This window comes from Parasteatoda tepidariorum, chromosome 1, assembly GCF_043381705.1.
Source record: "Parasteatoda tepidariorum isolate YZ-2023 chromosome 1, CAS_Ptep_4.0, whole genome shotgun sequence".
NCBI lineage: Eukaryota > Metazoa > Arthropoda > Arachnida > Araneae > Theridiidae > Parasteatoda > Parasteatoda tepidariorum.
Window position 1 is genome coordinate 45,985,916 of NC_092204.1, and position 14,864 is coordinate 46,000,779.

General features: G+C 30.8%; 1 protein-coding gene across 1 annotated transcript; it reads right to left on the reverse strand.

Annotated features, from left to right (window-relative positions):
- Window positions 1–1,898: 1,898 nt before the first annotated feature.
- Window positions 1,899–10,238, reverse strand: LOC107447819 (uncharacterized). The gene is made up of 4 exons (XM_043051534.2): window positions 10,080–10,238; window positions 5,669–5,786; window positions 4,471–4,592; window positions 1,899–2,151 (listed from the first exon to the last, which is right to left on the reverse strand). The coding sequence occupies exons 1-4, from the start codon at window positions 10,116–10,118 to the stop codon at window positions 2,032–2,034; spliced, it is 399 nt and encodes a 132-aa protein (XP_042907468.1). The 5' UTR covers window positions 10,119–10,238; the 3' UTR covers window positions 1,899–2,031.
- Between the last annotated feature and the right edge of the window lie 4,626 nt (window positions 10,239–14,864).

Here is a 14,864-nt window from a genome sequence, read left to right on the forward strand (position 1 = left end):
TAAAAACAGACTTATTTTAACTATCCATATTATTTCCCCTCTATCCAACTAAATAAGAATGTTGATATTCATAAGTATTAAGTTCAAAACTCATAATTTTATAATATTAATTATCATTAAACATTAATATCGATCAAAAGATCGATTTCCTTCTGAATACAGAGCAAGGAGAATAGGGAACTTGTCCCTAGAATTGGGAAAAATGTAATTGATTACAGTAATCAATTACTTTGTAATCAAGATAACATTAAATGATTATTTTGTCATAAAATTGCAATTGTAATCAATCTTAGTTGTAATCGCAATTTTATGTAATCATAAATCAATATTATACTTGTATCGTTGTTCATATCCGGTTGTAGTTTTAATTGAGATCTTAAATTGTGATTGCTTTTAATCATTAATAAATTTACAATCGTTAATTATTATTGCTTGTAGACATTTATAATGAAGTTAATTATGATTGCATTCTGCCTAAGTGTATTCTCTGTATCCTTTACCTGAGAAACTCTTATCGTTTGAGTAAATGAAAGAAATTAGGAAACTATTTTCGACTATCAGCATTCGCAAAAATGATTTAAATGAATGCTTTTTTTTTGCGATGAGATTGTCCTCAAACCCTAAAAGAGATATCCAAAAGAGGTTGAGGTATGTAGCTATGTAGAGTTAATAACAACGTGAATAATGCAGAAATAAACGCTCAGAAATGGACATACTAAAGTTTAGGTTTTATAAATAAAACCTCCATTACACCAGTACATTACCGGAGTCAAGTATCACTGGACTGGCAACGATCAAGAAGGGAGTGGATGACCACTTTGATCAGATTGTGAAGGAACCGAATGTGTGCGGCATCGGTCCTCGTTAACCTGTTCTATCTTAAAGTGCTCAACTTCACGTAAAGCCTGTCGGGCTAACAAAGTTGAGGAGCCATCAAATCATCCTCAGGGATGTTTCCCAGACCGCCGCCAACAGTCCATGTTGTAGCTCTGGTGCGACGTAAATAAAGTACTGCTACTACAAACCAGAACCTTCCTCAGTATCTATTTAAACAATGATGAATTTGTGTTCTTATTTTTAGAATCGAAATTATAGTATGTCCATTTCTTTTTGAGCTTTACTCTTGTTGTTTTTGCTTCATTCTGAGAGAGGTATTTTTAATAAAATCATATTCATGGGCCAGTAGTTTGAAATAGAATTTTTTTTTGTAGTGGACTTTAATGCCATTAAATTGCAAAACAATTCCGTCAAAAATAATGGATTTCTTGAACCTGTCGGCTATTCGCTTTAAAGCACTTGTAACATAAAAGCCATAAACCTGCGATCTAAGTCTCTGGGCAACCCCGGACAAAAAAAGATGGAAACAGAGGTCTTGTATGATAAAAAAAAATTATGCGCGTTGCTGTTCTTTCCTCTTGATGAGGCCCTGATTATCGCCTAGGCCAAATACGCATGGGCCATGGGCCCACAATTTCTGAGGGCCTCAAAAATTAGTAAAAAGTTAATGAAAGGTGGGCTAGCTTTGTGTTGGTATAAGTATTAAATAAAAAAATAATCCCGCTAATCAGCGGTTTTTAGCAAAAATCAATGATTTCAATTGTTTGTGGCCACAAAACTACTTTTATTTTGACATAACATTATTTTGTTGTTTTATATTTTGCTCTAATTTATAGATACGTAAACTGTATCCCAGAAAAATAATCTTCAATTGTCTGCTTTCAAACTTTCTTAGAATGTTTCTCTTGAATCATGCAGTTCAATAGATTCTTTTCCATTGTTAGGACTACTCTTTAGTAATTTAATTTCAAAATATTTTGTAAGGGGCCCGGAAAATTTGGTGGACTTTGGGCCTGAATTTGTCTTGATCAGTCCCTGCTCTTGATATTAAAAAATAGATACGTATTTAAAACAAATTTTATAAATCTAGTGAACAATAATTTTACAATTAATGAGAAGGTTAAAATCTAAGAATATATATACAATTAACACAGCCAGTAAAATTACAATCGAATCACAAGATATAAATAGTTGCTATCCATATTTTAAAAAAGATCCATTCGTCAGAGCACGTAGTATCTTCGGCCTTTCTTGAGCTTTAATTGGAATTTTGATGTCTTCATGCTTCTGACAAGTTGAATTGATGTATTCAGTCTGAAGAGAGTGATGCAAATATTTAAACAATGAAATAAACAATACATAATAATATTTCCACTTTTTAGGAGCATCTTAATTGATAATTTTAAGTTGGCTGTTTGACTTGTGTATTTAAGAGAAGCCTCTAATGTCTATTCTTTGCACCCATGTCAATATTGAAATAATAAGGGGCGAAAATTAATATTTAAGCGAGAAAAAAAAACAAAGATGTCAAAATGAACCACTAGTGAAGAAGGCGGCACTGAAAGCTCAAAACCTAGCTTTATTTCTCGAGGAAATTGAAAAGAGTTGAAAAATAATTTTTAGAAACACCTCTAGGTTTCTTCTCGAAATCTCACTGGTTTCGATGTTTTTTCTACTCGTTTTTCTAACAAGAAATTCTAAAATTTCGATACCGTTTTTGTTTCTTCCTTTGCTCTTAAATATTATTTCGCTATCCCTGTAAGAGTATTTTTTCCTTACATTTTTGGAAAGAATTCTAAACGTGCATATCTATCTATCTATACAAGGGAATTAAGAATTGGGAGAATTATTCTAAGAATTGGAACTGAACATTCTAAGAATTAGGCTCATAAATAGCTGTTTTGACAACCAAATCGGGGTGCTCTGCAAGTTAGTTGCCAATCCAATACGCTAATATAGGGCAACTGTTTGGCTTCTTGAATGTATTTTCAGACAGTAGACATAAAATCACATTAAATTAAGATAATTCAGATTTATAAAAGAACTGGTATAAAAGCACATGGACAGAGAGTTCATAATTATGGAGCCATAATTAAGGTGGTCCATAATTAATAGGGAAGCTCTGCAAGCTGCGGGCAAGGATTTTTGGTGCCATGGGTTGGTATGCAATTTTCAATCCCTTTAGTTGACCCTACCTATCTTTCAAGTTTGTAACAGCTGTGCTGAATTGGATTCTTGTAATTCGAGAAGAAGTGGAGTGGTTATGCCTAACCATGTGATTCAAATCATATTTAAGTAGCGTGTGCGTCGAACCTGATTTTCTTCTGAATCGACAAATGCCACAATTTACCTACGATGACGTTACTTGCAGGCATCCGATTACACAGCACATCTTGATTTTACTTCCTCGCAGGAACCGATCAAGACAAATTGAGACCCAATGCCCACCACATTTTCCGGGCCCCTTACAAAATATTTTGAAATTAAATTACTGAAGAGTAGTCCTAGCAGTTAAAAAGAATCTATTGAACTGCATGATTCAAGAGACTAATTCTAAGACATTTTGAAAGCAGACAATTAAATATTATTTTTCTAAGATAAAGTTTATGTATCTATAAATTAAAGTAAAATATAAAGCAATAAAACGATGTTATGTCAAAATAAAAGTAGTTGGGTGACACAAACAATTAAAATCAGTGATTTTTGCCAAAAGTCTGACTATTTAACTGAATTATTTTTTATTGTAAGCTGTGATTATTTTTTATTTAGTACTTAAACCAACCCAAAACTAGCCCATCTTTCATTATACTTTTTACTAATTTTTGAGGCCCCTCAGAAACCGTGGGCCCTAGGCCCATGCCTATTGGGCCTAGGCGATAATCAGGCCCTGCTTCCTCGTGTACCGACCGTGATCGATGCATCATGATTTAAATGTCTTCATAGAATCTTAACGTTTAAAAAAAAAAGCCTAAATTAGATAAGTTTGGTCTTAATAAGTAATTTAGTGTTCGGCGAAAAGGAAAAGATGTTAAATAGGCTGTCCTACTGTTAATTAGCTAAAATTAGAGTTCCACTATATAACTTTGGTTAGATGTTAGGAGCTCTAGTTTCGCATGTTTATGATAAAAAAAAATATTAAGAAGAAAATGGAATTTGATGAAAATTTACAAAACAAGCAATCAGTTATAATACGCTGGTAAATCATTTTATTGGATGGTCGAAGGATGAAGCCCACGACAGTAATAGCCACTTTTACTTCAACTTTGATGTCGTAAGTTTTGTTATTTCTACAACTGGGTACTTGCAACTCGAAAAGTGAAGTGATTATGCCTAACCATGAGATTTAAATCAGATATAATTGGATACTTGCAAGTGATGCCAACTGTTAAACCTGATTTACCTACGATGACGTCACTTGCAGGTATCTAGTTGTCGTGCGTACCCCTTCCACTTCATGGCTAGATTAATTCATAATGAAAATAGTACAACTACAATGCTTCACTTTGATTTGGAGATCAAGATTTGAGTTGAACTTTTATACTTGTCAGAAAATTATGATGCATATAAATAGCAACTAAAAATAATTAGACCTAAATTTATAACTTTCGCTTAGGACCATAATAATATAATTACCTCATCACTTCCTTCTTTGTGTAATACCTGCGATACACATTCAAGACCTTCCAAGCAAGGACAAGACATCAAATACATATCTCCTATGTGAGATTTAGCGTTCTCGGGTTGGCATGAACATCCTGAAATATTTATTTTTACTACAACAATTACTATTAAACAAATATGTCATTGCCAGTAAGTGGCGTGCAGGGAGGAAGCATAGGGGCCCATCAAATCGACAAAAACGAATAATACTAAAATTTTAAATTTGTTATTAATTGTATTATTTATGACTTGATATAATTTACAAAAAAAATTTTTTTTCCCGCTGTTGATAATGACAAAGGACATAGGTCATACAGGCACCTGAAGGGCAGATTTGTTGGCCACTCTTTCAGGAGCACCATATTAGGTGGGCCAACGTTTCTCTCACAGTAAGGACAGATAGTACACAGAAGGAAAGAACATGCATGCCTTGCCCGGGATTCGAACCGAGAATCTTTCTGATGCAAGGGCAGTTCCCTAACCCCTGCACAGGCCGGTCGGCTATTTACAAAGAAAGTTAAATTTGTAAATTTATGACATTAAAATGTTGAAGAGATCGATCACCTATGAAATGTAAATATTCTTTAAATTTGAGAGAAAAAAAGAATATTATGTTGGATATAGTTACTTTTTCCTATAGAACAATTCCAGCTTTAATTGACATTAAAAAATGAATTTAAAATTTCATAAATATGCAATTTTCCATCGTTTTTTCAATTGAAAAGGATATTTTGCTGATTACACTCCTCTTTTGAGGGGCATCTAATGTCTATCTACCTAAAGAACTCCCTTCGTCAATTGTGCAGTCGGTGTTTATGGCTACGAGGTGTGGGGTAGGCATTTAGGACAGGTTTTAAGTCAGGTGAGTGAGAGAAGTATTAAAAGCTAAGATAAGCGTTTTTTTTTTCTTGTTTCCAGTGCAGAAAACGTTCCAGACTGTATCGGGAGGAGTTTTTAGGTTAGATCAGCGCCTTTGCACTCCATCGTTGCTTGCAGAGAATAGTTAGAAATTAAGATTGATCGAAAGTAAATAAAAAACATTCACTGCAAAATTTATTGAAGAAGCTTCCAATTTGATATAAATTTTCTTAAAGGATTTGTTTTGATAAAATTATTCATAAGTTTTTCTGATTGCTAATTGAAAACGTGAGCTGAGATTTCAAGCCATTACCTTCACATCCCATAGATCTGCAACTTCCTACCATAGAAGTTAGTGTCATGCAGCACTCATTTGAATGGCAGTGATCGGATTTTTGACATGATTTTCCACTCACCGCTAACAGATGCACCTGGAATATAAATAAACTGTAATTGTGCAACAAATTGGTTCCAACGTGGAAACCCGTAATAAGAAAAAGGAACACTAGTGTTTACGGGAAATTTTGTCAAACAATTCACTGTTTGATGACAAATCTATTGAATTCTATCCCATTGTTGTGCCACTAAGAAGTGTGTTGAAATGTTTTTATGTCCCGATCATTAAGACACGGTTCCCAGTAGATCACCGAAGTCAAGCATCACTGACCGTAGTCAGTGATGCTTGACGGGTGGGTGACCACTTGGATCAGCCTGCGTAGGGACCGAGGGCGTTCGGTATTGGTCCTCGTTAAACTGTTCTACCGTAAAGTGCTCGACTTCATGTGCAGGTCGTTGGGCTACCGAAGCTGGGGTGCCATGCCCTCTGCAGAGGATCAAAAATGTGATGGCATGTCTTCGGATTATCCTCAGGGATGTTTCCCAGACCGTCGCCAATAGCCCATTGTGCAGCTCTAGTGCGACGTAAATGAACTACAACAACAAAATGTTTTTCTTTTTTTTTTCTTTGTCTATTACAGAATTCGTTTGACTGTTGCTAAACAATGGATTTGTGTGAGAAAAAATTTCCTACTAAACACTACTAGACATTTCCTTGTGAGTCTATAGGTTTTTATTAAAAGCCAATTTTCGGCATCGGAGTATATAAGAGCAAATCTTTCGAATGCTGCCGTGTTTTCTTCAATAGTAGCCGTAGAAACCGCTCTAATATTACGTAAGCACATAAGAAAATGAGGGAGTTTGTGATTTGCTTATTTTATGCATAAGACTCTAAAATCCCTGTATTTTAAATTTATTTAATGCAAATAAAAAATGAATAAATTCCAATTAATTTTTCGAAAATCGAACTTAGAAAATCAAACCTTAATGAGAAGTGCATAGATAGCATGTAACCCTTCGAAACTGAATAGTTTTAAATAACGAACACACATTTTATTTATTTATTTTAAATTGATTGAAATAGAATTCACCGTGGTAAAATAAGAGGCGCAAGCTAAAAAAAAAAGAAAAGAAAAAAAAAAAAAAAAAAAAAAAAAAAAAAAAAAAAAAAAAAACGCAGCATATTTTTTGGTTAGGTTTATGGTTAATAATTTTTCCAAATAAAAAGAAGATACGCTAGCATTAGTTTAGAAAGATAAAGCTAGCATTAATTTTAAATTTGATGAATATTACTTGAAAATCATTTCCTTTAAGATACAGGATTGTTTAAGTGTTGTTTCGACTGTAAAAGAAGGAAATAAAATAAAAAATACAGAAAAGAAAACGAAACACTAAATAGCCGTGAAAGAAAGAAAATAAAACATAACAAAATAATGAAATCCGTAAAGATTAATTTTAAGAAAAATGAAGAAGAATAAAGTAAATTTGCTATTCATATTTTGACAATATAAAATTACTTTTTGACAACGCAATTGTAAGGGAATAGAGAAAAATGACCTCAGTTTAAAATTTCAACGCATTATTTTTTAAATAAGCACAATTTTTATTTCTTAACCAAATTCGTATTGAAGCATTGTATACATAAAATGTTAAAAGGTTACTTTTACAGTGTGTCCAACTTAAAGCCATCTTGATTTTGCACCATAACTGGACGCAAAGAAAACCAATGAGAGCCAGACTTGTATATTAAGAAAGTTTATGAATAAACACATTATTACAAGCAGTAACTCACTTCCTGCACCGCCTCCTATGGTATATAAGGTCAACCATGATCTTGGTTAAATGAGACACTCAAAATAATTGGGCTGTATTTGTGTATTTCAGTTAATTAATTCATTTAATTATTGTTTTATTTATTCATTTTTTTTAAAGATAAATACCATTTTTATTAATGCAAAATAAAATAAAAATGGCTACAAAAATTTACTTTGAATAATCTTATTCTATTTCTTTTTTTTTTTCACTTACAGGATTTTTAAAATGTATAGAAGGGGTCAAATACCTCGAGAAAATCTAAACCTAAAATCCAGGAACAAAAATCTAAAAATATGAACAAAATATTTTGAAAAGATGCATTCTATAATACCAAACTTGACCTCTCCCCCTAAAATTTCCGAATAAGGCTATACTCCCTCCTGTTTGACATTGTTTGAGCTATCAAAACTTAATTTTGTTACATTTATCTCGGTTCACAAATGTGGACCTTCGCTTCTAAAAACACGCTATAAGGAAGTTTATAGTTTTACCTTCACTGAAACATTCGTGGATTTAAACTTTTTGGGGATACGGCAATCGATGCAGAAAATGTAAGTTATTTGGTTAGAAATTCACATAAACAGAAGTGATTTTCGGAAAATGACGCTAAATCCTCATGCGCGAAAATGTAACTAGATTTAAATATTATATAATTCAGTTATTCTGAAAATAATTTATTTTTCTTTTGACTTAGTAGTTCTGTGATATGAAACTTTTAAATTTGTATTTACTTAATACATAGTTAAAAAAAAAAAATACTGTCAAGAACATGCAGGTCCTTGACAGTATTTTTTGGTACGTATGGTGAAATTTATGATAACGTAGTACTCAAGAGAAATCTCATAGTATTATAAAGTATTCAATTTTATATCTATTTAATAATATTTTTTGTGTACCTTAATTAATTGTTTTATATTAAGATACATACATACATTTAATAAGTTTAACTTTTTGTGGGTTTTTTTTTCTTCATAATTTTGAAATTTTACCTCCAAGAATTATATATTTTTTCATAGCTAATAGAAGATTCTTTTCAATAATTATTTATTTTGGGTCATTCACAAAATTAAAATAGTTTTAAAACTGAGATTTTAATCAGTAATGCATTGGTATTGCATCTCATTGTAAAAAAAAAATTTCGTATTTTTAATTTTTTTTCTTCTAAATACTTATTAAATCTATTCATCATTGTATTTAAATAGACCATAATATAACATTACGCATGTTTGTTCCTACTTTAGTTGCAATTTAACATTTGTTGTTGTTGTCGTCGTCGGCCGTTAAGGCAGAGGGGGTGCGATTGTTCTTGTTTATTAGTGGCGTCATCTATGGCCAAAAAATTAAATATTTGAAATATTTACATTATTTTACTTCGTTAAAACATGAGGTCGTTTTTGTTTATCTTATTATCACTTATGGCAGTAAAAGAGAAATTCGGAACAGTAAAATATTTTTTTCCATATTTCTTTATACTTCAGTAGTGAAGAGGTTAAATTACAGGCTACTAAAGAAGGATGGTTATCATGTTACTCGACTTCAATTTTTCATTGCTTCTTAGAATATTGAATATTTGTTTTTGCTTATAAAGAAATAGATAAAACAAAAGCATGAATCACTGCTAGTTTCTTTATTTATTTTGGCTCAGGTTAAATAGATTAAAAGGCAAATGAAAATTTAGAGTTTTGCTTCATATTATGTCATTCACATTCAAAAAGAATTTTTCTTATATTATCCTTAGTTTTGAAGCTTAATACTGTACTTTCTTGATTTTTCATTTATTTATTTTTCTATAGCTATGTTGCACTAGATTCAAATTATAAAAAAATAATTTTTTATTTAAACGTTCATACCTTATACAAATACAATTTAGCACCGTTTGTGCGGTGAATATTTTTTTTCTGTTATTCTTATACTTTAAAATTGATATTTAATATTGTTTATTAAATCGTAAAATTTTATCTGGTGGACTTAAAATAAGGTAAATTTCGAAACCTAAAACAGTAATTAAGTGACACATACTTTTAAATGTTTAGTACTTAAAAGCATTTAGAAAGAATGGTGCTTCTTATTAGTCCCGTAAATGTCTAATACACGACCACTAGGTCTCACAAATCAACTCCTTTCCTTGGAACTAATATAAGACAACGGTTTTAAGTTTTAAAATTTTACTTTTAAGACTTTCAATGTGTTCTTCATTTTATCTAAACACAAATAAACAATATAAAAACCAAGTTATTATTATTTTTTAACACAGATTTGGCAGTTATAAAGTAACAGTGAAAGTTAAAATTTTTGTCTCGTATTTGCTCCGTATTGGGCAGGTAAATTGATGCTATAAATATTTACCTCAGAAAACAGAAATATGTAAATTGCTTAATAATAATAACAAATATTTAAAGGATAAAATCGCTTCGTAAAGTAATTTTTCTCAATATAAGGTATAATTTTTTTTTTAAAAAAAGAAGGGTAAATAAAAATAACTACAAGAAGGGAAAAAATTCAACATTACCGAAATATAGTTATTTATTATATACTTACGAGATACGAAATATAGTTATTTATTATATACTTACGAGAGTGGTGAGGCAGATAATAAACAAACAATATTTCATTAGAATATAAGTTATGCTTCCCCAAATTTATTCGCGACCTTGATATCTGACTGGCACAAGCATAATTTGGCGCCGAAAGAGAATAACACTATCACAGACACAATAGATAACAATGATAAGAATAATATTGTTCTTCACTAATATAATCGAATGATATGATGTGGGTTATTTTTCTTTGACGCAGACAAAAAAAATAATTTTCAGTCCCTTTTGAGCTTTTAATATTTACTAAAGACCATTTACCACAAACCACAGGAATTTACACAAAAGAATTTTAATCCGGACTACTACTTAGTTGTTTCCATTCTTAGAAGACAAAGAAAGTTACAAACTAGTTTTTTTTTCACTCTATTGTAAAATCTAATCAACTTTCACTTCCACTTTGAACGATATGCAATTTACTAACGAGTTACAATTGCACTAATATATGTAATGATTGCATGAAGTTCATACTCTCAAAAGAAACATGTTTTATCGAATTTAAAAATAATTACAGAATTATAAATAATTGCAAACTTCTGTTAATCGAATGATATGATTTGGTTCATCTTTCTTTGAGGCAGATAAATAAAATAAAAAAAAACTCAGTCCCCATAAACTTTTAACACTTACTAAAGAGTATTTACCAAAAACTACAAGAATTTCTAAGCGAATTTTACCCTGTGCTAAATTGTTTTTTAAATTCCTTTAAAATGAAGAAGGTTACAAACGATTTTTTTAAAATGTAAAATCTGATTAACTTTTACTTCCACTTTGAAGTTGCAGCTGCACAAAAATATGTAATGCATAGAAGTTTATGTTCAAAAAAAGGAACTTGCTATATCTAATTAAAAAGTAATTACGGAATCATTAATAAGTGCAAGCAGGGATTTTGTCAAAAAAAGTTAATAGAACAAAAATTCAATTGAAAACATAAACTTTTACATTCTCTTAAAAATAAATAAATAAATGTTAGAAAAAGAGGTAATGAGAATATTAGGGGTACATCCAACTAGTCCGCATTTTAAAAGTTGGAAAATCCAATATTTGTATATTAATTTTTCTTTATTTTTGTAACTTTTGAAAAGGATAGTGATAAATTCATTAACATCTTTTTAGAGCAGAAAAGTTGACTCGCTAGCAGTTAGATTTGTCTGTGACTTTTTATTTTTCAAACTAATTTTAATTTTTTCTTCTTCATATGTTCGACTTTATTTGTCTTAAATTTATGATTACAGTTAAATCAGAGCTGTAGTTAGTTACTAAGTAACAGTTGTACGTTGTATAAACAGAGTTATAGATAGTTACTAATTAACAGTGTACACTGTGTGATGCTTTTCAAATTCTTTACAAAAAAGTTTTAAAAAAAAATTTTTAAAAAAAGAAGAAAAACTGTTAAATGCTAGATTTTAAGCAACCAAAGTGCTCATTCAGAATTTTATGCACAAAAACTAGGAGGTAAAAAAAAACTATCTTCCTGAGTTTCTTCTAACCAACTAAATTATTGGAGTTAGGTTTTCCAACGTGTACATTTCCTATTTATGAATTCTAATTCATTAAACGAAAAAGAGAGGAAAAAGAAATTGTAATTCTCTCTCTCTTTATATATAGAAATTACATGAAACTAATATTAAACACTGGAAAAAATATAATTACTGTCCAGGATTATTATTTTTTTACTACTAAATTTTTAATAGTTATAGCTCTTTTTTCCCCTTAATTAATTCAATTGAGAACCATTCTTTGCATTGCAAAAATCTAGTGCATCCAATAGATAAAAAATGACCAGATTGACTATGTGACTTTTATTTCAATTGAATACGTTTATAACTTAATGTGTACCTTTCTTAAGGGAGGGACACAAAAAATCAATTTGGTTTTCGAGGAACACGATAAATTCAATTCTTTTTTCTTATTATTACTAATTAAAATTTTTTTTTTATTTAAAACTATTAATGTGTCTAAAACAGTAGAACGCATAATAATTTCGAAGTAAAACAATTGCTTTTATGAATCTTTTTTTATAAAAATTATTGAAGCAAGTTTTAAACCTGTGAAAAAGTAATTATATCATTATTATAATTACTTGCTTACACCCTTCCCTTTAATAAATAAACTCTGATAACAAAATCATTAACTACATGCTTTGATCATATTTTAGTGTAGAAAAAACTTTTTAAAAAATAGGAAAAAGCAAAAGATTTAAATTTTTGACTCTCAAATTATGGCTACTGCATTTTGAAATTTTAATATTATAATTTCAATGTTGCTTTTTTTAAAATTATTTTATTTTATAACCGCCATTGAAAAGCTGACCCAATTTGTTTGGGCTCACAACTATTAATATTCAACTAAGTAGCCTTGTAGTTTTGAAACCGATCCAGAAGACAAGAGAACTCCTGGATTAAGTATCGGAGGTAATTTGCCTTCGTGGCGGACTTTTTGATGAAACTAACCCTCATTTGCATTACATGGAGAGGAATACCACAAGAACCTCTCACGGTTAGCCTAACGGCAAGGGGAGTCTAACCCATGATCCGTCTACCACTGAGGATATTTCACGTTAACACTGTGGTCAGTGCAAGCCGGATGCGGAATTTGTAACGACTGGGATTCGAACCTGGTTCACCTCATTGGAAAGCGAACACTCTATCCCCTGAGCCATCGCTGCTCTTTTTAAATTATGGAAATTAATTTGAAAATAAAATATAAATTTATTTGCGCAAGTTATGTTGTTTTTCATATTGATTTGCTAGAAAATTGGGGGTCGCACATTGACCGTTCGAGGGCCAAATCCAGCTCCCGGGCTACAGCTTGTGCATGGCCACTCTAAAAGATATTATTATTTTGCTGTTTTCACAAATACACAATCTCTCTTTCTTTTTTGTTTTCTCAAGAAAACAAAGAATGTCTAAATCTTGGTTCCACAGTATTTTTATATTTGTTTATTTTTTATTTATTTATTTTTTTTTTTTGTAGCAAATTTGTAGCAGTTTCCTCCCCTCTTGAATTTACGTTGAAATTGAAAAAAAAAAAAAAAAACATGGTTATGCGCCAGGAACCTTTTTGATAAATATCGCAGAATTCAACTTAATCATGAATTATGAAAGGAAAACAAAAGTGAAAACAGAAATAAAGTTATCTATAAAAAACAGAAGAATTATCAATTAAACAAATCCATATCAACAAAAATAGGAGTCACTTAAAATAACAGGATTGAAAAATTAAATTTCAATCTTCCTAAAATGATTTACATAAGATAAATTTGTCTTAACTAAATTATTTTAGGGAGATTAAAATATGATTTTCAAACAAATTTAATAATTAAGTTTCAGATCATTGAAATTTATATATTCTTTGCATTTGAAAGGAGGGAAGGAGGCGTAAAAATGTAATGTTGTAAATAATAATTTTTTTTTTATCATACAAATTTTTTATTTACTTTATATAAGAAAAAAAAATTTGAATGTTGATTTGGTCCTTTTTTCTTTAACCCTTTTTTTCTATTAATTTTATGTTACAATGTTTTGATATTCAGATTAATTTATCAAAAGAAAATAATTTAGCTTATTACCATTGATTTTTAAGACCATTTTTTTTTTGGTAGTATGGGTGGGGTTTTTTCAAAATTTCATCTACTATTAAGAATTAGCCTTACACTTCTGCGCTTATAAATAAACGAATTTATAAATTCTGTGTTTATGAAAACAAATAAAACTTGAGTAGAAATTATCAAACGAAAAAACGCACAAGAGAAAACAGCTCCCCTATGTCAGCCTCTCTTCTTGGCCACACACTAACCTACACTGTTTTTTTCTTAAAAAAAAAGCCTCTACATTGGTACTTTCCCCCTCTATTTTCTTGAGTCAACAGGTGACCACACAAATTCATAGGGGGATAAGTTTCCCATCGAAATTTAAAAATTAATNAGAGTGCAAAAAAATGTTTATGGACCTCTGGAGGGTTCCTCCTCCGCATAGTTGGTATTTCAGAAAACGACCTGGAAGTGCCTTGCTTTTTGAGGGACCTAGAAGCCAGCAGACTTGTTTATCTCGCTTTGCAAGTGGTCACTTGAGGTGTCTCTCGTATGTTCAGGGGCAAAAGACTTTTGGACTTTGCACTAAATGTAGGACTGCTCAGGCTTCGCCCGAGCATATTCTAAACTGTATCGATTTTAAGATCGACGAGGTTTTTTCAAAACCTCATCTGTTTTTAGACTTCCTGGACATTTTTGGACTTATGGAATTGGTCTAAGTGGGATGGACCTCTTGGGGATTAGAAACAACAACAACACAGGTGACCACACAAATTCATAGGGGGATAAGTTTCCCATCGAAATTTAAAAATTAATGAATTTGATATAATAACAGTATACTGATGATTATGTAAAGTATACTGATGAATATACATGAATAAAAGTATGATGATGAATAAAAGTATACTTCCCGAAGCAGGTTTAATTACACGAATACAGGGTTTAAATTAAACTTCTTCTTTTCCCCAGGGCATCCAAACACTTCAACACACCACTTCTTAGATTAAGTCCCCTGTTGCATAAGTAAATACAGTGCGCAACATAAAAAAAATGGACCACCCTTAATAACTTTTGATCTAATGATCAGATCTTCTCTTTCTAGGAGCCATTCTTAATGATACGAAGGGTTAACCTCAAATATGCTGCTTAATTAGTGCAGACGATATTTTAAGTTACGAAATCAGACACAAAAAAGTACTTTCTCTGAATAAACATAGCTTTTTTTCGACGGA

Excerpts from the sequence above, each read along its gene's own strand:
- LOC107447819 (XM_043051534.2), bottom strand. The coding sequence starts at position 10,118 with ATGAAATATTGTTTGTTTATTATCTGCCTCACCACTCTC. Across the intron at positions 5,787-10,079 it reads TTATCTGCCTCACCACTCTC|GTGCATCTGTTAGCGGTGAG; the intron begins GTAAGTATATAA and ends TTTATATTCCAG. Across the intron at positions 4,593-5,668 it reads CAGATCTATGGGATGTGAAG|GATGTTCATGCCAACCCGAG; the intron begins GTAATGGCTTGA and ends TAAATATTTCAG.